This window comes from Eurosta solidaginis, chromosome 2 (assembly GCF_040869045.1).
Source record: "Eurosta solidaginis isolate ZX-2024a chromosome 2, ASM4086904v1, whole genome shotgun sequence".
Classification (NCBI taxonomy): Eukaryota; Metazoa; Arthropoda; class Insecta; order Diptera; family Tephritidae; genus Eurosta; species Eurosta solidaginis.
Window position 1 is genome coordinate 281,898,310 of NC_090320.1, and position 27,374 is coordinate 281,925,683.

General features: G+C 34.3%; 2 protein-coding genes across 9 annotated transcripts in view; one reads left to right on the forward strand and one right to left on the reverse strand.

The window, feature by feature from the left end:
- Positions 1-27,374, reverse strand: part of LOC137241060 (P protein-like) — a 408,891-nt gene that overhangs the window by 103,857 nt on the left and 277,660 nt on the right. The gene's annotated exons all lie outside the window — the stretch shown is intronic.
- LOC137241063 (uncharacterized) overlaps positions 1-27,374 on the forward strand; it is a 116,487-nt gene that overhangs the window by 72,605 nt on the left and 16,508 nt on the right. The window contains exon 1 of one of the 2 annotated variants that reach the window (XM_067768239.1): positions 8,530-8,625. The exons of the other annotated variant lie outside the window; for it this stretch is intronic. Coding sequence (XP_067624340.1) covers positions 8,614-8,625 — 12 coding nt within the window. The 5' untranslated portion in view covers positions 8,530-8,613. Of the gene's footprint in view, positions 1-8,529; positions 8,626-27,374 lie in introns of those variants that run through there. 2 annotated transcript variants of the gene reach the window in all.

Below are 27,374 nucleotides of genomic sequence, written 5' to 3' on the forward strand. Positions count from 1 at the left end.
TGTTTATATATTTGCAGAGTTAATTTGTGCTATTGAATTCAGAAAGGTTGATATTTGCGCAATAAGTAGAAACTTCTAGATTTCAGGAAATGGGCGCAACCAAAATATTTTGACACATTTAGCTTTTTCAACAGTGAATGTCTATGTGATTTGTTTATATATTTGCACAGTTAAATTGTGCTATTGAATTGAGAAAGGTTGATATTTGCGCAATAAGTAGAAACTTCTAGATTTCAGGAAATGGGCGCAACCAAAATATTTTGACACATTTGGCTTTTTCAACAGTGAATGTCCATGTGATTTGTTTATATATTTGCACAGTTAATTTGTGCTATTGAATTGAGAAAGGTTGATATTTGCGCAATAAGTAGAAACTTCTAGATTTCAGGAAATGGGCGCAACCAAAATATTTTGACACATTTGGCTTTTTCAACAGTAAATTTCCATGTGATTTTTTTATATATATGCATAGTTAATTTGTGCTATTGAATTGAGAAAGGTTGATATTTGCGCAATAAGTAGAAACTTCTAGATTTCAGGAAATGGGCGCAACCAAAATATTTTGACACATTTGGCTTTTTCAACAGTGAATGTCCATGTGATTTGTTTATATATTTGCACAGTTAATTTGTGCTATTGAATTGAGAAAGATTGATATTTGCGCAATAAGTAGAAACTTCTAGATTTCAGAAAATGGGCGCAACCAAAATATTTTGACACATTTGCCTTTTTCAACGGTGAATGCCCATGTGATTTGTTTATATATTTGCACAGTTAATTTGTGCTATTGAATTGAGAAAGGTTGATATTTGCGCAATAAGTAGAAACTTCTAGATTTCAGGAAATGGGCGCAACCAAAATATTTTGACACATTTGGCTTTTTCAACAGTGAATGTCCATGTGATTTGTTTATATATTTGCACAGTTAATTTGTGCTATTGAATTGAGAAAGGTTGATATTTGCGCAATAAGTAGAAACTTCTAGATTTCAGGAAATGGGCGCAACCAAAATATTTTGACACATTTGGCTTTTTCAACAGTGAATGTCCATGTGATTGTTTTATATATTTGCACAGTTAATTTGTGCTATTGAATTGAGAAAGGTTGATATTTGCGCAATAAGTAGAAACTTCTAGATTGCAGGAAATGGGCGCAACCAAAATATTTTGACACATTTGGCTTCTTCAACAGTGAATGTCCATGTGATTTGTTTATATATTTGCACAGTTAATTTGTGCTATTGAATTGAGAAAGGTTGATATTTGCGCAATAAGTAGAAACTTCTAGATTTCAGGAAATGGGCGCAACCAAAATATTTTGACACATTTGGCTTTTTCAACAGTGAATGTCCATGTGATTTGTTTATACATTTGCACAGTTAATTTGTGTTATTGAATTGAGAAAGGTTGATATTTGCGCAATAAGTAGAAACTTCTAGATTTCAGGAAATGGGCGCAATCAAAATATTTTGACACATTTGGCTTTTTCAACAGTAAATTTCCATGTGATTTGTTTATATATATGCATAGTTAATTTGTGCTTTTGAATTGAGAAAGGTTGATATTTGCGCAATAAGTAGAAACTTCTAGATTTCAGGAAATGGCTACAATCAAAATATTTTGACACATTTGGCTTTTTCAACAGTGAATGTCCATGTGATTTGTTTATATATTTGCACAGTTAATTTGTGCTATTGAATTGAGAAAGGTTGATATTTGCGCAATAAGTAGAAACTTCTAGATTTCAGGAAATGGGCGCAACCAAAATATTTTGACACATTTGGCTTTTTCAACAGTGAATGTCTATGTGATTTGTTTATATATTTGCACAGTTAATTTGTGCTATTGAATTGAGAAAGGTTGATATTTGCGCAATAAGTAGAAACTTCTAGATTTCAGGAAATGGGCGCAACCAAAATATTTTGACATATTTGGCTTTTTCAACAGTGAATGTCCATGTGATTTTTTTTATATATTTGCACAGTTAATTTGTGCTATTGAATTGAGAAAGGTTGATATTTGCGCAATAAGTAGAAACTTCTAGATTTCAGGAAATGGGCGCAACCAAAATATTTTGACACATTTGGCTTTTTCAACAGTAAATTTCCATGTGATTTTTTTATATATATGCATAGTTAATTTGTGCTATTGAATTGAGAAAGGTTGATATTTGCGCAATAAGTAGAAACTTCTAGATTTCAGGAAATGGGCGCAACCAAAATATTTTGACACATTTGGCTTTTTCAACAGTGAATGTCCATGTGATTTGTTTATATATTTGCACAGTTAATTTGTGCTATTGAATTGAGAAAGGTTGATATTTGCGCAATAAGTAGAAACTTCTAGATTTCAGGAAATGGGCGTAACCAAAATATTTTGACACATTTGGCTTTTTCAACAGTGAATGTCCATGTGATTTGTATATATATTTGCACAGTTAATTTGTGCTATTGAATTGAGAAAGGTTGATATTTGCGCAATAAGTAGAAACTTCTAGATTTCAGGAAATGGGCGCAACCAAATTATTTTGACACATTTGGCTTTTTCAACAGTGAATGTCCATGTGATTTTTTTATAATTTGCACAGTTAATTTGTGCTATTGAATTGAGAAAGGTTGATATTTGCGCAACAAGTAGAAACTTCTAGATTTCAGGAAATGGGCGCAACCAAATTATTTTGACACATTTGGCCTTTTCAACAGTGAATGTCCATGTGATTTGTTTATATATTTGCACAGTTAATTTGTGCTATTGAATTGAGAAAGGTTGATATTTGCGCAATAAGTAGAAACTTCTAGATTTCAGGAAATGGGCGCAACCAAAATATTTTGACACACTTGGCTTTTTCAACAGTGAATGTCCATGTGATTTGTTTATATATTTGCACAGTTAATTTGTATTGAATTGAGAAAGGTTGATATTTGCGCAATAAGTAGAAACTTCTAGATTTCAGGAAATGGGCACAACCAAAATATTTTGACACATTTGGCTTTTTCAACAGTAAATTTCCATGTGATTTTTTTATATATATGCATAGTTAATTTGTGCTATTGAATTGAGAAAGGTTGATATTTTCGCAATAAGTAGAAACTTATAGATTTCAGGAAATGGGCACAACCAAAATATTTTGACACATTTGGCTTTTTCAATAGTTAATTTCCATGTGATTTGTTTATATATATGCACAGTTAATTTAAGCTATTGAATTGAGAAAGGTTGACATTGAATTCTACGTACAGGTAGCCCAGGAGCATGATAAAGCAATTGAGTAAATGCGAAACCGTTTGGAGCAAGAAGAAGTGAAAGATTACGATTAAGTAGATGGACTTTTTTATACGAAAAACGCAAAAGGAAAAAGTACGTTTGATACATGAAAAGATAGGTAATATGTCACTGGAAAAAACATGTGCATGTATTATAGGTTCCCAAACATGAGGACAAAAGAAGAGAAGTTTATCAGAAATTGTGTGAAATGTATAGCGTACGCTATGCCACCAAAAGCGAGGGAAAGGACGTCGTATGCTATCCCCAAAACTCCCTGCCGTTCGACACAGTTCATATAGATCACTTTGGACCACTGCCTTCTATTAAGTCAACTCGAGAGCACAGCTTAGTTCTAGTAGATTCCTTCACTAACTTTGTAAAACTCTATCCCACCAATTCCGCAAGTATTCTAGAGGTCATTGCTGCTTTAGAAAAATACTTTATACACCGATACGAATTATTAGAGATAGGGGAACCTTCTTTACCTCCTTAGAGTTTTGTGCTTTCCTATTAAAGCAAAATATAGGTCATTTAAAGTTGATTTCTGCTCTCCACAAGCTTGCGAACAAGTGGAGACAGTGAATAGGGTATTAAAGGCTATGCTAGGTAAACTTACTGACGAAGAAAACTATGACGACTAACTCAAAATATAGCACTTGTCAGGATACACCAAGTCGACTTGTTTTCGTTGTCGAGCAGAGAGGTGTAATAATAGAAGAATTTACCGAATTTTTGCAAACTATAATATCTCCGGATGAGGACAGGGACTTGGTATAAATTCGTAATAATTCGTCTGACTTGATTAGAGCTAGGCAAGAACACGAAGCCGAACGGTCCCGTGAGGGCCATTCTAGGATTAAGATATACAAAGTAGGCGTTTACGTTGTCGTGAGAAATGTCGATAGTCCTGTTAGGAGTAATAAAAGGATTTGTACAACGCTATGAGGGTCTTTATGTGATACATAGAATTCTAGGGAACGATAGGTATGTCGTAAGGGACATAAACAATTGCCAGTTGATTCAGCTGCCGCATGACGGGGTCATTGAAGTCCACCGAATTCATGAATGGCCGCAAATAGATGGGGAGTGTGTTGACGAACTAGAATGTGATCCTCTGAAGATTGAGTAGTAATTTGTGCTATCTATGATCGAGGTCGATCCTTGTCAGGTTTGGCCGAGTTGTAAAGCTATAAATGGAACATTGCGTGGTTTTTAAGTAAATACAATGAACACATCCATGTATGCATGTAAAATAGTGAATAAAGACGAAGTAGGCAACCTCCGGAAAGGTAACCAAAAGAATAACACGTGTTTCAATCAATCGGAAATTAATCGAAAAAGTATTATTCAATCCGCCTTCTTTGTTTACTTTTGAAAAGGTGAAAAATATCTTAAAAACATGTTTTTTTACTTCCTTTATATTAGGTCGGTTGAAAGTTTGTCCGCTTTTCATACAAATTTTGCGATCCATTTTTAAGTAATTTCTCATTGAGCTATAAGGGTGAAACTTTACACATGGGTTAGAACACCGTGACAATGCTACAGAAGAGAAAAATATCCGTTAGGTGAGCGCACGGATCGAAATAATTAGATAAGAATTTGAAAATATTCAAACCATCTTTTAAGTAACTTCTCAATGAGCTAGAGGCTAAAAATTTAGACCTTAATTCAGAGGTCGATGCAAGCCGATGACGCAATACAAAAAGTTTCGCTAGGGGGTGTACGGCCTGAGATATTTAAAAAAATCTAACGGAACGGAGGGAATTTTGGGATTTATTTTTATGTAAATTCTCATTGCGCTACAAGCGTAAAACTAAACAGATAGGTTAAGACACCGAGAAAATGTAAGAAAAGGAGAAAAATTGAGTTAGATGGCGCACGGATCGAAATAATTAGATAAGAATTTGGAAATTTGGAGTTTTGAGATCGATTTTTAAGTAACTTCTCATTGAGCTACAAACATGAAACTTCACAGATAGGTTAAGACGCCGTGACACAGGAACAAAAGGAGAAAATGAAAATAAAATAAAAACATGTTAAGCACTTCCTTTATATAAATGGACAAAAATCAGCGAAAAATTTCTCTTTATATAAAGACATATTTTTGCTAAACTTTGATTTTTCAATTTTGACATAGAAATTGCAAAAATATTTATGAGAGCTAAAAATATAAAAGTGGAGCGCACATTACATGGATTGGAAAGTTGGTACGAAAGGAGATATTATTACTCTATCAAATGCGAACATGTGTTTGTATAAGGAGACATTTTTGGCTGATTTTTGTCCAAACTCAATAATAGATACCTAAATGGATCTTTAAGCTGGAGACATTGGTGCTTTATCGGTAACCGTATCGGTAACCTTTTAACAGCTGATTCGACCAACCTTATGAGAATCAATGCAATCGATTATTGGTGCCGCTAAGGTCGTAACCGTATCGTAGCCAACCAATTGGGTTTTGGTTTACCGTCGTAACGATAAACAGCTGATTACGTTAGCGATACGGATACAGCGATACGACATATGGCACCAATGACTCCGGCTTTAATTAGCACCCATACGAAACTGCTTTATCGGTTTTTTTTTATTGAAACTTCGATGAAAACGCACATTCGTATGGACTACTCGCAATCTTCTATTCTTTCGTGGTTGACGCAGAAATGAGATTTGCGTCTTGTCATTGCGGTAGTGCCTATGCATATATTTATGAAATTCATTAAATATATATGTAAATAATTAAGAGAAGTATTATTTTTCACCAAATAAAAATGTTTTCCGTGTTAAATGCGCTGAAAATTTCCTGAAAATTGAAATGAAAACAAAACAATAAAAAACATTTTAACAACAAATCGAAACCAACATATCATAAATGACTGCCATCAAAACTGCCTCAAACTGATGCTGTGGTTGACCCCAAGGCGTTTCATTCTGCCACGTTACTGACTCAAAGTCGACAAAGAAGTTCATGCCAAAATTTTGTGCTCATTTATTTCAAAACCTATTTCATTATTTCTCGTTGTTTTACACGCTGTGTCATTATATGTATGTTGATGGGACGCCAGTCGGCAAACGAAAAAAAATGCCAACATGTTAGCAAATGAAATTTTAATGGTAAATGGGCAATTGTCATTTTTATTTATTGGTAAACTTAGTTGTCACTTTGCAGTCAAAATCGACGGCAATTCATTTGACGTTGTATGACAAACCATTTTTATTGACATCATGACCAAGCATTACAGAGTTTGCCAAATTCAGTTGCACCGCGGAAAAGCGAACTCACTTAAACTTGATACTGCCTTCACTTCATTGATTTCGTCATGGCTTAACTTTAAAAAAAAATTCCTATACATATGGGATAGCCCAAATCCGTATTTTCTTTTTCATTTTATTAGTTAGCTTGCATTTACTTCAACAGAACGTAGGGTTGTTGATTTGCGAATCACATAATCATACTTCTTGTCACTACAGCATTTATTTCACGTTCGTGTGCAGCAATGGTGTACCTAGTGTACAAAATTGTAAGATTCATTTTCCTTTTAAGTAGTTATTTTATAGAGCTACATGTAAGATTTTTTTTAAAGCAAGTTGCAATCCAATACGTTTAGTAGTGTAAGAGATTGCATTTTCCCGACTTTAATTTATGATGTATCTATATCTATAAATCTTATAAAATAAAATCGCTAAATGTCGTTGTATGCCCATCACTCCTCCTGCTCCGATTTTGAAACGGTTTTTTGAATTTGAAAGCTTAGGAACGTGAGATATACTTTTCCGATATAATTTTAAGCTATATATTATAGTGGCGTGGAAAATTGCCAGGTGTCAGGTTAACAAAACATAAATGGTTTAAAGCCCATCATCATTTGAAAAACACTTTTTCGTAAAAAAATTTTAACAGTTCGTTAAAATTCTTAAACAAAAGTCCGATTTTTTTTGTAATGTTTTTGCGTTAAAGAGATTTAATCTATCTATCAATAGACATATAAGGAAGGATGTATGTATATTTGCATGCAGCTATGGACTCGGAAATCACTCTCCGATTTTGATCAAATTTGCAGGGTCGCTTCATGGCAAGCCGAAGAGAATTCCTAATGAAGCGCTTCCCGGAATGGGGTACTTTGCCTGGATTAGTATTTACGAGACTTTTTTCCGGGAAACGAACCAGGGACCGACTGGCACTATAGGAGGGACTGGGCTGGGACTTGGACTTTGACTGGGAATTCAACTGGAACTAGGGTTGGTAATAAGGGATGGAGACGAATTAGAACTAGAGAGCGAAAATAGTGACCGAGAAAGCGATGGAGTTAGCCGAAGATAGGGCGTGAAACACGGAAAGAAAGAAAAATACGCATTGAAAGAGATAGGCAGAGGGAGGAGTGATTAAAATGATAAGAAGGAGGGAGAGTTAGATGTAAATACTCCTTAAACTTATGTAGATTGACCAAAGTTAGGATAGAACAACTTCTGCCGGGTCTGCTTTTGTTGATAAATAAAAGGGTGAAAATTGATTTTTTCACTTTTTGGAACTTTTTATGTTCCGAAGTTTTCCTGTATTTAAATCACATCTAGAAACAGCTAGTGGCATAGGTTCTAGAAATCATTACCTAACAGAACGGAGTTATTTTGTAAGAAAGTTCCTGTATTTAAATAGGGGTTATCAGTTTTCTTTATACAAACGCTATAGTAACACTTTACAGTTTCACCTAACATAATCTAATTGAGCCCGATAAATATGATTTAAAATTTGCTGATAGGCTACTGCCTACATTCAATGCGCTCAAACTCAAACAAAATTTAAAAATATACAAAGCGGATCGATTCGGCCACGTTATCAAATCGTTAGTTTATTTCTGCAGTCGGTTGAAAAACATGTATACATGTATGCCTCTTCAAAGTCGCCATGCCAGCAATTATTAGATAATTTTATCGTCTATCACCAGGGAGTAACTAATTCGATACGTTTTGCATAAATAATTCACAGAAATTTCTCCAGAAATGTCGTATCGAATAAGTAACTTGTGCAAAAGAAAATGCTGGCAAAGTCTTAACTTTATTTGCAAGTATCTTCAACAGACAACATAAATATAGTACTATATGTTTTCTCTGTTTAAATATATGAGTCGACATATATCAAAGGTGCCTAACTCCACAGATGGCATTCTTACAAGTGCTTCGTTTATTATTCGTGTGTTATACATTAGTCGATCAAATCAAAAGTTTTAAATAAAAAAATGTGACTTAAACAATAAGATTTGGAAATTAAATTAAATCTTCGCTTTTTTTTTCAATACAAATATTACGTTTCCACGAAACCCAAACTCCGTGTTTTTTTTCGGGCTACTACTAAACCATGTCTAAAAACGTACGTAAAACGCGTAAACAGGAAACCAAAAAAAAATTTATTCCTATCAAAAATATTTTGCGTTACACCGTTGACAAAAATAGAGTTTTGTGAAAATGTAGCATTAGCCCTACATTAAACAAATGTTGAAAGTAAAAATAATTTTTATAGTTATGTGTTTGTATGTTTAATAGTGTGTTCAATTTTACTTAAGATTTTTAAGAATTAATGACGTTAACACCGATAAATGATAATTGCTATTCAATTATTGTTTTTTGTTTTACTTGGAAAAACTGAAAAGAAGTAAACATTTGCTGGCATATTTCCATGGTACCATTTCGAAAACCGCCACGTCATCATCGTCAGGTATCGGTTGTATGAGATATATACTATATATACCACCGGCCTCTATGATTTTTACAGACAACAATATATGCTATACACGTAAGCACATGTTGAAATTTGAAACATCTAGCTCTTAAAATGGGGCAGTAATTGTGAAAACTTTCTTATATGAACAATCGGTTGTGGGGAATATATGCTAATATACGACCGATCTTACCAATTTTGTCAGACAACAACATGTGCAATATGCGAAAGCAGTGGTAAATTTTGAAGCTTCAATCTGATAAATTGAGGAAGATATGACAAAAATCCTCTTTTGCTCAAAAATAAGATGTATGGAGGATATATTCTATAGTGGTCCCATCCGGCCGGTTCCGACAAATGTCCAATCGGACACCTAAATACACCTCCTCACGAAATTGTATCAAGATATCTCAGGACTAGTTTGTATACAGGCGGCCACCGTGGTGTGATGGCAGCGTGCTCCGCCTACCACACCGTATGCCCTGGGTTCACACCCCGGGCCAAGTAACATCAAAATTTTAGAAATGAGGTTTTCAATTAGAAGAAAATTTTTCTAAGTGGGGTCCCCCTCGGCAGTGTTTGACAAGCGCTCCGGGTGTATTTCTGCCATGAAAAGCTCTCAGTGAAAACTCATCTGCCTTGCAGATGCCGTTCGGAGTCGGCATAAAACATGTAGGTCCCGTCCGGCCGATTTGTAAGGAAAATCAATAGGAGCACGACGCAAATTGGAAGAGAAGCTCGGCCTTAGATCTCTTTGGAGGTTATCGCGCCTTAAATTTTTAATTTTTTAGTTTGTATACAGACAGACGGACATACGGACATGGCTAAAGCAGCTCAGCCCTTCATCCTGATTTTTTCGGTATACTCAGTGGTGGGTATATCTATTTTTCTTTAAGGACTTGCAATTTTGGCATTCGTGACGAATTTAATATACCGTTTCGTTTTCATGAAAGTTATAAAAAGCACGCCTAGTACACATTAATGTAAAAACCGAATGTCTGAAATTTTGCCAGAGCGTGAAAATGGGATAAAACTGGATTAAGCCAAGAAAGCAAATATAACACAATAGTCCAATGGTTATGCGATTGTGATGTGACCACGGTTCGATTCCCGGTGAAACCTGTTGAAATAAATAAACATTAGGAAATTGTCTGACGATGATGAAGTGGCGGTTTCCGAAATGGTACCATCGCAATATGCCAGTAAATATTTCCTTCTTTTCAGTTTTTCCCAATAAAACCAAAAATAATAATTGAATAACAATTACATTTATCGGTTTTAAGTAGGCGTTTACGCCGACTAATTTATCGGCGCCGCCGTACGTTCTTACTTTGAAAACTAGGTTTTTCTATTTAAAAAATAATATTTAGCAAAGGTTTTGTTTGTATGTATTTAAGGAAATCAACGTGTAGGCCATTTCGGAAAGATTCGGGGTTTTAGCCTCAAGATCTCGCAGACCGTTCAACAATTTTTAGGAGTAGCTCCTTGCCGAGGAATTATTCCTCGTTCGCTTACTCCAGAGAGGCTTCGAACCTAACCCCGGTCTTAGGAATTGGTACTGCTGCGTCTGCTGAAAAGAAATAGAGATACATAAAATATTCACACTTTTATCTGTATATCTCGTGCAAAGCGTAGTTTTACCTAGGGATAACTCCTAATAGTCATCGCTAACACAATTTCTTTAAATCATTTGTGGCTCCTTGGCGGTCACCCACAAAGGCGACTTACGTTTGCTATTAATGGTCTATTAATACTCATGGCTATCGCGGCACAGGGCGCCTCCAGTTTTTGGCTGTTTTTAAGAGCTACAATCCTCGATGTGCGAAGAGTAGCAATCCCTACCACCAGTCGCTACCACGCCTCCTGACTCTCACCAGAAACGATATAATATAGAGACATTGCATAGACGAAAAATCGTGTGAGGCAAGCTTCACAAAATTCTAGTAGGTCACATTCACCACTTACCACAGCAGAATTTGTTAAACTACCACTGGCTGTATTTGTTATTTAATAATTATTTGTACACTTTTTATTCAGCTAATGTGTTCAGAATTTTAACTTTTACTCACTAAAACTCCAATCAGTGTATTTCTGTGCTTAAATTATGTTAAAAATTGTGTTAAAGTTTTTGGTGTGGTGAAAGTGACCTACTAGAATTTTGTTACGCTCCGCTGCTTTCCACCGAAGTTCGCGCATGCAATATCTTTATATTCAAAAATTTTTGCTCTCACACCATATGCCAGCACAGAAGCTATAGGACTGCGACTTTGAACTCATACCATCGCCGACGTCACTTTCATAGAAGCTCTAGGTGTAGCTCCGAAGACTTTCCAACGGATGCTTTTGTCGCGCTATGCTGCCGAGCTACACCAGAAAAAACCTTGAGACGTTAGTGAGTGATTATTCGGCCTAGGATGTCCAGTCTAAATCATAAGCAGGCTAAGTGGATGTCATTGCGTAATGGGTGAAAACCGTACAATCCTCGGCGCATCTACATAATTAAAATTTCACAAGGACCATGGATAAAATTTTTAAAAAGTAGAAAACGTTTGCAGACGTTTGTGTTTACACAAGTTGAAAGATGTTAACTGCCGTTTTCCGGCCTTAAGATGAGCTAATTATGGATGACCGCGTAGCTTCAGTTTTCAAACTAGTTCGATTGTCCACTACGTTAGGGTAGTAGCACTCACGGTCATTACTTCGACTGTCTTGGGAAAGCTTTTACGTTGAGTGTTCTTGCGAAGGACAAAGCCTCGCCTAGTAAATATATGCGCCTACGTATTCACATTTGTAAAAGGAGACGTAAGGTGTAGGTGATATTTAAACTTGGTTGATGGGCTATAATCAATGTGATTCACTCCAAGGGACTAGTTTGTGTTAAGGCAGCCAACTTTAGGAAAAATCAAAGCGTGAGACTTGGGTGTTGAAGGATGAAGTGTGAAAATCGAGATTAACATTTCAGACGCTATTGTATATTTTCGCAAATAAACAACATATGTTTGATTGTAAGCCCAAGTGATTTTTCATGCCCTTCTCATACGTACATATATCATCAACTTAAGTATAAGGTAAGAATCATATCAAAACAGTATTTATGTCCCTAGAACATACTTAAGGATTTTGGATAACTGATTTCGCTTATTCTATCAGCCAGTCGGAATACAAATTTAAAAAAAAAAATATTTTTGCTTTTTTTTAACAACTTGATGACAGTTTGAAAATTCGCCTTGGGTAATTTTATTTTAATTCATTGTTCATTATTAATTTTTTGAAAAAAAAAATATGCAAAGTGAGCGTATAAATTTATTATATAAATTTTCCTTTGGTGTTTTGTTTTAATAACTTGGTGAATTGGGTGATGGAAAGTCCGTGTTAAGCTGACATCGAAAAAGTCTGTTTTTTTTTTTTAATAACTTTTGAACAGTTAGAAATAGTTAAATTTCGCAATTAGTTTTTTATAAATGGCAGTGATGCGCATCTGCTGATATCACCTTCGACCATATCCGACCAATTTTCGACATAAACAATAAATAGGTTTGCTATAATTTATCGAACTCAAGGCCTGACTGAGGTGAAATTTTAACAAATAAAAGTCTGAAGTATAAAAAGAACAAAATTCATTCAGATATATCTAACAGCCTTAAAATTGCAAGTTAAATGGTATATATATACAATGTATATTATATGTACATACATACAAACATATATGTAAACTTATCACATCAGAATAGCAGGTCACTTATTTAAATTTACAAATCAAAAGAGACCAGCGTTCGCTTCTCACAAATGGAGTTTAAAGCTTGTATTACAGGTACAGTGATTTCATTTCAAAAGTATCGCAAAATAAAACATAGAAAGTAAAAACAGCAAACATTTTTTTAATTTTTAAGGAATAAAAGTCGCGACAACCCGTATATTTTTTTTGATCCATTTTTTGATTTTTAGTATCCTACTCATACTTTCCTGTCGAATCGCTTTAGTAGCTGAATGTTTGTTTTTATTTTAACGTAGAACGCTTAACAGTCCTCGTCACTGTTTATTTGAATATTCAATAACTCCGCCAAAACTGAAATACGCATTCGACCACGGATCATTGATATTTTCGCAAAGGAAAATATCCGCTCCACTGCGGAAGATGTCCCTGGAATGCACAAAGCAATCTCCATTATTTTCAATAAATTCATTATTTTAATATGAGTTCGCTCTGCTACCTCAGCTACTCGTATCCATTTGTCTGCACATTTTTTGTACCTCTTTCAGTATTTATAATATCATTGACTAGTGATATTTCATCAAAAATTTTCTCGCTGTTAAACTCCTGAACGAAGCTATGCATAGTAATAACGCCAATACAAATTTCCCGTTTGAAATCTGTATCAATTTTAATGCACCTAAATTTAGATACTTCTTCAAAATTTGCTCTGCCGAGTAGTTAAATAACTAATTGCTTTGTCATAGAAGTTCAATACATATTTTTCTAAGATTTCGCCTTCAGAATTAGGAAACTCACGCGGAAGTGTTAACCATCTTTGCTTCAATTTTGAAGTTTTTCTTTTTGGTAAGTCTGTGTAAACATAAAAAATTTCAGAGGCAATTATTTCATCAGCTTCAACAACTAAAATTGCATTCTAAAAATGGAGAGACTTCCATATAGGAACAATGTATTTGGGGTATTCCATACCATTTCGACCAATTTTGAACCCGACCCCTTTAGAATTAGTTGAAAATTTTTCTTCTTTTTCTAGCTTACGAAAGACGTTTTTCAGAAGTTTTTCAAATTTTTTCATCCAACTCAAAAAAAGTTATGAATTTTAAAAAAAACACCGTTTTTGTTTTCAAAACGCTATAACTTTTTCAAAAATTGACCGTTTTGGATCCTTTTTTTAAATTTGTTTTTAAATGTACTTTTCGGAAAAAATACAAAAAAATTTTTAAAGTTTTTTTTTTGTAATTTTTCAGTTTTTCGAGATTTTTCGAATTTTGCCATATTTTTTTTTTTATAAAAAACTTTAGTCAATTCTGCAATCATCCCCACTAATCCCGGAGTGGGCCGATTTTTTTTTTATTTAATTGAAAAAAAAAAAAACTTTAAACATTTTTTTGCATTTTTTCGGAAAAGTACATTTAAAAACAAATTAAAAAAAAAAAGATCTCAAACGGTCAATTTTTGAAAAAGTTGTAGCATTTTGAAAAAGACACGGTTTTTTTTGTTTAATTCATAACTTATTTTGAGTTGGACACCGCTTTTGTTTTCAAAATGCTATAATTTTTTCAAAAATTGACCGTTTGGGATCTTTTTTTAAAAAAATGTGTTTTTAAATGTACTTTTCGGAAAAAATACAACAAAATCTTTAAAGTTTTTTTTTTTCAATTAAATAAAAAAAAAAAAAAAAAATCGGCCCACTCCGGGATTAGTGGGGATGATTGCAGAATTGATTGAAGTTTTTTATGAGAAAAAAAAAAATGGCTAAATTCGAAAAATCTCAAAAAAGTGAAAAATTATAAAAAAAAAACTTTAAAATTTTTTTTTATTTTTTCCGAAAAGTACATTTAAAAACAAATTAAAAAAAAAAAAGATCCCAAACGGTAAATTATTGAAAAAGTTATAGCATTTTGAAAACAAAAACGGTGTTTTTTTAAGAAGTATCTATCAGAATTGTTAAGAAAGTAGCCATCTTGAGTTCATTTAGGACTACTAAAAATATATGGGGCCAATAACGCCGGCCGCCAATGCTTCCAAGTCAGTTTTAACAGCACTAAACTTTTTATCATATAACTTTTTTATTAATTTGGAGGAGCAATCAGATGCATTCAAACTTAAATGATGCTTTGTGCACTGATATGTAAATTACATTTCCTTAACTATACATTACAGTTCATCATTTGTTGCGTCTTGCTTTTTAAGAAATTCCGAAATGGAAGATTGTTGCGTAACGTTCATGACATCCTTGCGTTTATTTGATTGCAAAAATGTCTCCTCATTTCATCTTACAATAAAACTTGATAAGTGAAATATCATTGATTCCAAAACTATTTTTTGCTAAGTTATAGCTTACAGTTCTATTCACGACCCTTTTAAACTTGTTTTAAATCTAAGTTGCCATGGTCTTTAACCGATCCCGTCCATTTTTACTAGAAATATTTTCTGCTATAGGGAAAATCTGTGTACCCAATTTTATTACGATCTGTTAATTTTTCTTCGAGTTATGGCTCCCGAAACATAGAAAATTGCTTAGTCATAAAGGGGCGGTGCCACGCCCATTTTTAAAATTTAAAGTTTTTTCTAATTATTGTTATAAATCCACTTGGGAAATGAAATACCATTGATATAAAGCTCTTTTTTTGCAAAGATATAACTTATTTTATTCGTCCACGACCATTTTAAAAATCTTTTATATAAAAGTGCGTGGTTATTACCCGATTTCTCTCATTTTCAATACCAATCTCTTCTGGGTACCGGTAAGCTCGTGTACCAAATTTGGTGAAGATATCTCAATATTTACTCAAGTTATCGTGTTAACGGACAGACGGACGGACGGACAGACGGACGGTCGGACATGGCCCAATCAAATTTTGTTTTCGATACTGATAATTTTGATATATGGAAGTCTATATCTATCTCGATTACTTTATACCTGTACAACCAACCGTTATGCAATCAAAGTTAATATACTTCGTGTGCAAAGCACGCTGAGTATAAAAACAGATCTGCAAATTATACATGCTACTTTGCGTTGTTTTCGCTTTTAGGGAAGCTGTATTTCGTTTTCAGCTTCGCCATAAATAAGCACTTTCATTTAGACATTTTTAAAAATGACGAAAAATAAAAAAACATAAACTGCAAATTGATTGAAATATTTAAAAGCCAATCCACAATTAATATTTTTTAAGAAATTACTAACGATCGGTAGTGGAATTCACTAACTTTTTTAACGACATTTGCCATCGCTTTATTTGCGAATCGATAACTATAACGATCTCGTTATTCAGTAACTATTTTGTATCGATATTCGTTTATCGACGATCATTACGGTTGTTAAATAAACGGCAAGTAAATTGGCTGTGTTAAAAATCATGAAATTAATATTTCTGGCAATTTTAGTTAAAAAAGAAAATCGGAATTTTAATTAAATACTTTGAAACACGAAAAGTTGCTTTATTTATAAATCAAATGACATTTGAGTACTTTGCGTATATTTTACCGCAAGACGAAAAATTACTAAGTCCATCGCCAGTGGACAGACGCCTTCTTAGCCAAGGTGCACATGAGGCTACGCGTCATAGACGCTGCAGGCGATATTTGTACGCTTTTATGCCGAACACATGTATTTGAATGGAGAGCTGCATACGAGGCGTCAGCTGCATGAAAGCGACAAAGCATGAAATTTTCGTGTAGCTAAGCGTACAGCAATGTTGTTCGCTGAGCGTACGTACGCTTGAGAAAAAGGAATAACAAGATGTTTGTTTACATTTTTTTGTATGCAAATTTGTGTAATTAGTTAATAAATGTTACTTTAGTTAATAAAAGAGCGTGAAAGGTATATTACCAAAGCGAAAAAGAGTATTAAACACCACAACAGCTTGGTTAGACATTGTTGAAGCGTTTAAAAGGCTAAAAAGTGTTGAAAATTAGAAATCACCCTTTTCTCTAGTCCGCAGTGGTGTAAAATTGCCTTTCATAATTTACAAAGGCACGGGGATGCAAACAACGTTTAATACCAATTAACTTTGGTTTCGGGGACTTATATAGCTGAAGAAATTTAAATTTTTATTTTTTTCAATAATTGTTTGCTTTTTGCAGCGACGCTCGAAAGTAGCTTCGTGCGCAGATCTTGAGGCGTAGAGAAATTGTAGCTATATGAAATATCTTGTACGCGTCTATGACGCGTAGCCTCGTGTGCACCTTGCCTTAGAGAAGTAGATAACCCATTCCAATTGAATGCCACTATCCCCAGACTTGGCTCATGATATTATTTCTCAACTTGATGGTCAATTAAGGGGTACAAGAATAACTGCGATATCAACAGAGAAAAAAAGAAATTAATACAGTATTTACTTACCTTTTGTTAAATTATGTGAAAACTTGCACAATAATGACTTTTAAAAGCAGTTAGTATACGGAATTTATTTATTTTTGGCATTCCTTTTGTGCTTTTTGCATTTTTTAGGTTTAGTTAAGCTGTGCTGCTACCTTTCTACTATGAAAACGAAATTTAAATGTCATTTATTTCGAGTCGTTAAAACTAAGTTAGTGTTTGACATCGGATGACGGAAAATCGTTCCAATATACATCATTTATCCACCCTGTCGGAAAATCAACCAAACAAGATAAGTTAGTGAATAGTACAATCGATAAGGCAAGCGACAAAATCGTTAATTAAAATCTCGACAAATCGCATCGTTATAAGTAAGTGAATCCCACTACATTGGCGAACAATGACACAGAACGAACGGTAGCAAGGAGTTATCAATAATGGAAGAAAGCATATACTTCGCTTCGTCTACACTAGACAACATTACTGAGTACATGCAAACTTAGTGAAAGATCTAAGAAAACTAAGTAAAGATGCAAAATTATAAACTACGCAAAATGCCTGGCAAAAACACGATGTTGGCCTGGTTGCCTGACAAGGAGTTTGAAGCCTGTGTATAAGGCGAAATGCCTGACATATGGCAAGCCTACAAAATAAATGGCCTAAACAGTCTTAAACGAGTAGAAAATATACCTAGCAACGCGCCGGACGCCGCCGCAACGCCGATATATTTGACTTTCGGCGGCGGCGTGCGAAAAACGACCAAAATCGGCGGCGTATATCTCTAGTGTTAAGCTCATTAATTCTTAAATAATTGTTATATATAAAAAAAATATTTTAACCAAAAAAGCTAATATCTGTACTTAATATGCCCGAACTATACATATTATAAAACAAAGTCTAAAAGTTATAAAATAAACATCATCGGACTAAAGCCGGAGTCATTGGTGCCGTATGTCGTATCGCTGTATCCGTATCCCTAACGTAATCAGCTGTTTATCGTTACGACGGTAAACCAAACCCCAATTGGTTGGCTACGATACGGTTACGACCTCAGCGGCACCAATAATCGATTGCATTGATTCTCATAAGGTTGGTCGAATCAGCTGTTAAAAGGTTACCGATAAAGCACCAATGTCTCCAGCTTTACGGGAACGACAGCGTGAAGATGTGTAAATGTATGAGTAGTAAAACAAGTAGTATCGTATATCAAAATGGGTACAAAGTGGCAATTAAATTGCCCAACAAGCAAGGAACGTGTAACTAAAGAGAACCGCCAACAGAACGAATAGTGGGAAACAGTAAAGCATCAAATCGCGGGTAGGTAATTCACCATTGGAGAAATGTGGCATGAAATTCGTCAATTCCAACGCTAGAAAAATTATATTTTGATATAATAAACACAATTTAACCAGAGAATTTAAACACAATGAGAAGGCGTTTTTGCTAGCTTCCAACTTTTTTGCATGTGAACACGTCTTGCACTTCACCACACACAATCCAATTTCAATGTTAACCAGTTAACAGCAGAAAATTCTCTGTCAACAGTTTCAGCTGGTGTATAAATTCGCTGGATTTTCTCTTAATATGATTTCTTTGTGGGAATATAGGTATTTAGTAGGATTAATTAAATTTAAATTTTATTACTTGTAGCAATATATTTGCTTGTTTTATGTTGATGCAAATTGCAGAAATTTTGCTTATTTCTTTACAAACAAAAACCTATTCATATACCCAAAATATGCCCTTTCATGAAATGTATGTAAATTATTGAATTATCCCATCCCTTTTTGTTAATAAATTAAAATGTTAGGAAAGTGTATGCAAATTGAAATATGCATGCAAATAGTGTTTTGCCGACGGCATTTGCACACTTGGAATTTCTGTGCACACGAAATCCATTGCATATTTATAAAACGTTAATTTGCATAAAATGTATGCATATTAACCATGAAGTATGAATTATTAATAAATTGAAAAATTGAAATAAATAAAATATTTTATAACAATTGAATAAATAAAAAAATATTTAGTTATTATTTGGACTATGGGTGGGAGGGGAGGTACCTATAAAGAAATTTCCTAAAGCATTTTATATGTGTTATTCAGTACAATGATGTAAGTACCTATGTACTTGAATATTTTCAAAGGCAGGCTTGATAAGCCAAGTCAAACTTAAATACATTTGACCTGCCTCAAATCAACCCTTAAATATGTAAATAAGACCAACAATACACAAAAGACATGTGCCTGTTGATCAGATGTTGAGCATTGTATCATTGAATATATATGTATGAAAATACAAGCCAAAGCAAAAAAGTACAAATGTACATATATATATACATATTCAATAATACTCCAATTAAAGGCAGACATGTATAAAAAGCTTGGTCGCTTTGATGCTGTGGCAGTGGCTTAAGTTATTAATAAAACAACTTGTCGCTTTCCGCGTTATGAAGCGACCAATTCAATTATGGCAATCCGCGTATACGGCCATGTATATGTAAATATCAATGCTCGTAGCAATTAGCCGAAGAAATACAATAGGCACGAGCCAAATTATATGTCGTCGGTGGTTAAAAGTGTTGACGTTTATACCTTTAATAACTCACAGCTAAAAGGGGAATTTATTATAAAATTAAAATAAACGAATTTATTGCTCTTTTGCGAAATAATGTTATATTTCTTCGCAAAATTGCTTTAATTTATTTCGCCGCTCCCATATATTAATTTTTATCTATGAAAATAATGTAAAATTCATACTTTGTACTGACATGTGATAAACAAGTCAGCATATACAGTATGACGTCACAGTGCGAATTCGGGCCAGAAACGGGTAAAACACCACTCTTATGTAGCAACTGCAACACAGTTGCTGCAAATTTGGCAGCGTGACTGCGCGAACAATTTTTCGGCAGAATATGATAGGGGGTTTCAAATAGCAAATAAAAATGTCCATAAGGTGTGACAACTCGGCAATTCAGGATATGAGAAAATTATTTGCAATAATTTATATGAACAATGGATGGAAATTTTTAGATTATATTGCTAATATGTTAGTGGACATTTACTAGGCAATATCTGTGCATGTTTATTTGCATTTTTTGCTACCATATTAGTACTTTCATACAGGCTTATAAATAGTTTGGTATTATTTCAAAGGGAAAGTGCGGGGTTATGAAAGTAGTTATGCTCGTCATAATGAATACCCCCAATATGCATCAAAGTTGGAATTTATAAAATCGCAAAAATTTGTCTTTTGACGATTTTATAAATTCTATCATCAATTTGATTTTTAAGAAGATGAATTTATGAATGAAAAATCAAGAGGAAGCTAGTTTTCAGAGTTTTGTGATTTACATACAAAACATGAGCATACATATGTAAATATGTATGTGTGCTTGTGCGTATGGTTGGATGGTTGAAGTCAGGGATGCACCTTAACGTTAAGCTAATCGTTTATCAAAAAATTTCCACCGTTTCCGTTGAAACACTTCGAAATATTATCGATAAAGAAATTATCAAGATAAATTGTATCTCGTTTTTAACCGAAACGAAAAGCTTTCGCTAACGTTAAAAACGTTAACGAAAACGTGATACTTTATGTTTGAATTGTGCTGGCAATGCTATAGCCATGGTGAAGCCGTAAGGTGGCAACAACGAGCGCACATACACACACAAACTCTATGTAATTTGTTTGTGTAATTCGTTGGTGGTAATGTCAAAAATACTCTGAGAAATGTTCGTACTGTCAAAATTCATGAGAAAAGTTGCAATCAGCTTGGATAATGCTTTCACCTTTAATGACTCCGCAATCAATCAGCTTTGCCAGCATAGTTTGAAATTAATAATCAACATAAACGATTTGATTTCGTTTTGATATGGCAGAAAACGAAACGAAATCATTTCGTTAATTTGACGATCTTAACGTTAATAAACGAAACGAAATGACTTCGTTTCGTTTATTAACGTTGATTATCGTAACGAAATGATATCGTTTCGTTGGTTAAGCATGCCTGGTTGAAGTGAATTTTGTTTTCTTTGTCAACATGCGAATATAAAAATATTTCTTAGCTTACATATGAACATAGATTTGTACATATGCTTGTGCGTAAGAATAATTTTTGTTGGAAGTGGTTGATTGAAACAGTTTGTCTTTTATTTGAACATGTGAATGTACAAACATTTGTTAGCTTATGCATGGATATATTGGTATCAATGAAGTGGGTGGGAAATGGGGGTGTAGGCTGATCTTTAGTTTAGGAATATATGTGTGTACATATATACCAATCTAGGTTTGTTTATACCCACTCACCATTTAGGTGATTAAATTTTCAATTTCCCTACATATCAATATAATTTGATTACTCTTTCTGACAAAATAATGAGTTACCATACAATTGAACAAAAGAAATAATCAAATATGAATACTTTAGATGATCAAACACTGAATATATTTTTTCAACCACATTTTGGAATCATATTTGAATCAAATGTGTTTACTTTAGGAGATCAAAAATTTATAATAATTTTTAATTCAGCTTTCTGAATCTTTTTTGACTATATTTGTTGACTGAATAATGTATTTTATACTTGTCAAAATATTTCTTTACATCGGAGCTACTCAACCCCTATACACTTGTAGCACTTTTGTTTTTGTTTTGCCCTGAATCATAGGCACAGATTCAAATTCACACTTTGAATATAAAAAAAAACAAGTAAGGACAGGACTGTCTTCGGCTGTGCCGAAGACTTCAACCTTCCAACCATCATAATTTCTTTACAAAAAATCAGAGAATTCAAATTTCCAATATATTTGCTCTGATCAGAGATTTTTTGGTAACAGACGAACAGAGGAAATCGTTAAGAGAATTTTCGTTACGTCTTGCAACCTGTTAAGTTAACATGAATTTGGGGAATAGTGGTGAAGTGCAAGACGTGACACATGCAAATGGATCGTAAGCAGTGGATGCCAAAATAACGCCTTCTCATTGTGTTTAAATTCTCTGATCGAACATAATGGAAGCTCGTTTAACCATTAATAAGCGGATCAGTTTTGGGGAGTTTTGATGTCAGTCATTTTGAACTAATGAAAGCCAAGCAGTAACTTATGAACATGAATACAGTTTGTAGCGTTGACACAATAATGAAAAAAAAAAAAAAAATGAATATTTGGCACGACTTACCTTCTAGTAGATTTAGGCGACGGAGTGTTCGAAAAACTTATGATTGGTTTAACTTAGGTCAAAAGGAATGCGATCGAAAACTGCCTCATGCTGACCCGCTGGAGAGTTGGGGTCAAAAGCGATCCCATTAGGTCACATTACTGACTCCAAATCAATAAAGCGCGCAGCCCAACCCCACGCTAAACTCTTAAAGTCATTTATTTTACAACCCATCTCATTATTTTCGTTTCACACGCTTTGGCATTATTTATTGGTGGAAGCGCTCAGGGCAAACGAGGGAAATTTGAATGTCAAATATGACTTACCGTTGGGCAATAGCTCTAAGCCATAAAAAAGCAATATCAAAAGCTTTAGATGAAAGTTTTTTTTTAATTAGAAAATAAATTATTTTTTGTTGATATGACTGTTGAAACACTTAATTCATAATCAACAACTCGTGCGAAGTTGGTTGAATAGCTAATTGTGATGGATAAAAATGTACAACTATATCGGTTGCATGGACGTGTAACTCGGTTGATTTTACCGGCTGTTTCTTGAAGAAAACTTCTTTGATCAGTGTTGCCGTTGTCACACAAATTTATAATTTCCCTGCGTTTTCTTCTAAATTTTGTCTCCGGTGCCTTGAGTACTTTTTTCCTAAAGAGCTGTCAATTTTGAGACTTATTTTCTCTTTTAAATAGTGTTTTTTTAAAAAGTATTAGTAATTTAAAATGTTTAACATTCTAGTAAAAAAAAAAAACACGCAAACTGTTATTAATGCCAAGTCAAGTTTCATTAATATTTGAAAAATCCCAAATTCACCTCTGGATCAAGGTTTATTAAAATAAAAAATAAACAGAAAAAATTAATTGTGTTTATTATATTTTATTGTTTGGCTTTTAAATTCAAGCCCTCTTTTTGTTGCGATAAAAAATTTTCTTCAGCATAGCTTTTTTCGTAAGTTGATATTTATTTTAAATTTTCTTCTTTGGAACGTTGAAATATTAAAAATATTTAGACATTTAAAATTGATAATGAGACAGGTTCCAAAATCGGCAAAAATTACGATTTTCCATTTTAGATGATATATCGCTTCAAACGTATCCCATTGACAAAAAAAGGATATAAGGATAATGAGTTATCCAAATATGTTAAGCAATCTTGTTTATTAAATAAACAAACTTCAAAATTATCAGACAAAAATTCAAACAAGTTAATACTTTACCAAAATTCGCAAAACAGATATACCTTTTTAAGAAATAGTTTAGGGATTATATATCGTTAGCTTAATGTGAAAATGTGCTAAGTCACTTTTTTGAAAAATTTAATTTTTATGCAGCTTTAAAACTGAATTCAAAATACATCGATCATAAGAAAATATATTTTAATTTTTAATTTTTACGTGCTGTGTGCAATGATGTGTAAATGTGCTAAGTCGTCAACTGCTAAAAAGAATGTGCTAAGTGAACCAGTCAATAATATCAATCTGAATTACTAGTCATTTCTTTGTGCGCGCATTTTATTTACTTATTTAATTCATTCAGTCTAAAAGTACATGCTTTTTTGTTGTTGTTGTATTAACAATAAAGACTCTCCCCGAAGGCTTTGGGCCGATGTTGATGGTCCTTTGCCGCATATAGATCCGGTACGTTCCGGTAACAAAGCACTATTAAGATGCTAGTCCGACCATCTCAGGAACGATTTATATGACCAAATTAAACCTTCTAGGCCATCCCTTCCTCCCACTCCCTAGTTCCATGAGGAACTTGGGGTCGCCAGAACCTCGGCTGTCAATGAAAAAGAATTCGCCACGGGTAGGTGAGGTTGGCAATTGGGTTGGAGAAGCTATATATTGCGCTAGGAAACCCTTGAGAGGGTTGCCTACACAACCCCTTGAAATTGGATTCACTCAATTAAGACATGCCTTTGGTGTTTGATAAATGCTTTGCGCTGACCATAATCTACTTCAATTCTTACATGGCGATAACTACATGCTTTGTTACAGACTAGTTAAAAATAGAAAACAATTCAAGCTTAAACTTATATAAGCTGTTATATTAAAATTAATAACACTACTGAATCGATTTGCTAGATGTATAGTCCTAGTTATAGGTTCATTCATAGCATAATTTGTTTTATGAGTTATTTCGATAAATAATCTATTATGCCGAAGATCACGCAGTGGAATATATGGAATTAATAAAGTAGATAAATCAGAGCAGTTCGTGCTAAAGTTTATTACATTATAGGCAAGCAGGAGCGAGATTCAAGTTTTTCTGTCATGCAAAGCCTGAAGACGAAGCAATTTGCACCTGCTGGTACATGATGGGAGGCCGTCTGGCCAGTGAAGCATACGTAAAGCAATTTTTATAAAAAATTTTTGAACTCTCTCAATTTTATAGGAGTTATATTCATAAAAAGGATTCCATATTATTGAGCAATATTCAAGACAACTTCTGACCAAGGATATATAAAGTGCCTTCAACGTCATAGGGTCCTTAAAGTCACTGGTGTTACGTCTACTGAACCCAACCATTGCAACAAATTGTGAAACAACGAAGTCAATGGTACTAGAAAAAGAGAGTTTGGAGTCAATTATTATACTCTCTTGACAACGATAGAAGGATTTAGTATTCAATTTGTAGATAAAGTATGTTGCAGTTGTCTTTTTGGAATAAGACACAACACAGCATTTTACTTATTGTCTGCGCACCATCCGGCAAAAAAGTCCAGATCAGAACTTAGAAATAGGTTGACAAATGAATAGTATTTTTGTGAAATATATAGTTTTAGTGTTTTATTTTAATCACTAAAGGTGAGGAGAGATGGGAAAACATATTGAGTAAAAAGTGTTAAGTCAGGAGAAAAAATTTGTTATGAGTGCGGAAATTGTGCTAAGTCATAAAATAGCTGCTGGGTTGGCATACATGATTTTTATTTATCTTTTTCAAAACTTATACACTCAAAAGCATTGCAACTAAGGTATCCTCATTCGCAGTTTTGAAAAAAGAAGGTTATTTCAAAAGTTATTCATTTTTTTTCTTCTCCTGTAAAATTCGTAAAAGTTGACTTGGCACATTTTCACATTAAGCTAACGATATGTAAATCAACTTGCCTTTATGTATTTTTGATTACAAAAATAATTAAGAGTAACGTACGACTTACCTCCGAGAATATTCAGGCCGAGCTTTACTTCGTGTTTGCGTCGTGCCACTTTTAACATTTTTCATACAAGTTGGCGGAACCGCCCTACATACCTTTTGCCGACTCCGAAGTGCATTTGCAAGCAGATGAATTTTTGTTCAGAAGCTTTTCATGGCAGGAAAGCCAAATTAATGCCAAGTGGTTGCACCGATTGTTTCTAGAAAAATTACGTTTTTTAAGATTTTGAAGCTACATTTTACTGTCTTAAACCACAGGATCTTCAATGTGGTAGGTTAGCACGTTACCATCACACCTCGGCGTCCGTCATTACATTGGGTGCTTATTCAACCTGAAATATTATCTACGTGAACTACAGAAAAATCGACTATTCCAACGCAAATCGAAGCAAAGTTCAAGACAACCGCCGAAACAAAATAGGAAAATAAAATAATTAAAAATAATAAAATAGAGGTTACAAAATCTAAAAAATTGGAATGAACTAAAGTAAAATCAAATAAAAACAAGTAAGGAAGGCTAAGTTCGGGTGTAACCGAACATTACATACTCAGTTGAGAGCTATGGAGACAAAATAAGGAAAATCACCATGTAGGAAAATGAGCCTAGGGTAACCCTGGAATGTGGTTGTATGACATGTGTATCAAATGGAAGGTATTAAAGAGTATTTTAAGAGAGAGTAGGCCATAATTCTATGGATGGACGCCATTTAGGGATATCGCGATAAAGGTGGACCAGGGCTGACTCTAGAATTTGTTTGTACGATATGGGTATCAAATGAAAGGTGTTACTGAGCATTTTAAGAGGGAGTGGGCCTTAGGTCTATCGGTGGACGCCTTTTCGAGATATCGCCATTAAGGTGGGCCAGGGGTGACTCTAGAATGTGTTTGTACGATATGGGAATCAAATGAAAGGTGGTAATGAGTATTTTAAAGGGGAATGGGCTTTAGTTCTATAGGTGAACGCCTTTTCGAGAAATCGCCATAAAGGTGGACCAGGGTTGACTCTAGAATATGTTTGTACGATATGGGTATCAAATGAAAGGCGTTAATGAGTATTTTAAAAGGGAGTGATCCTTAGTTCCATAGGTGGACGCCGTTTCGAGATATCGCCATAAAGGTGGACCAGGGGTGACTCTAGAATGTGTTTGTACGATTTGGGAATCAAATGAAAGGTGTTACTGAGCATTTTAAGTGGGAGTGGGCATTAGGTCTATAGGTGGACGCCTTTTCGAAATATCGCCATTAGGGTGGGCCAGGGGTGACTCTAGAAGGTGTTTGTACGATATGGGTATCAAATGAAAGGTGGTAATGAGTATTCTAAAAGGGAGTAATCCTTAGTTCTATAGGTGGACGCCTTTTCGAGATGTCGCCATAAAGGTGGACCAATGGTGACTCTAGAATGTTTGTACGATATGGGTATCAAATGAAAGGTGTTACTGAGCATTTTAAGAGGGAGTGAGCATTAGGTCTATAGGTGGACGCCTTTTCGAGATATCGCCATTAGGGTGGGCCAGGGGTGACTCTAGAATGTGTTTGTACGATATGGGTATTAAACGAAAGGTGTTACTGAGCATTTTAAGAGGGAGTGGGCATTAGGTCTATAGGTGGACGCCTTTTCGAGATATCGCCATTAGGGTGGGCCAGGGGTGACTCTAGAATGTATGTACGATATGGGTATCAAACGAAAGGTGTTACTGAGCATTTTAAGAGGGAATGGGTGGGGTTTAGTTCTATAGGTAGACACCTTTTCGGGATATCGCCATTAGGGTGGACCAGGAGTGACTCTAGAATGTGTTTGTACGATATGAGTATCAAATTAAAGGTATTAATGAGGATTTTAAAAGGGAGTGGCCCTTAGTTGTATATGTGAAGGCGTTTTCGAGATATCGCCCAAAATCTGGACCAGGGTGACCCAGAACATCATTTGTGGGGTACCGCAAATTTATTTATATATGTAAAACCACGAACAGTATTCCTGCGAAGATTCCAAGGGCTTTTGATTTCTCTCTGCAGAACTTTTTCATTTTATTCTACTTAATATG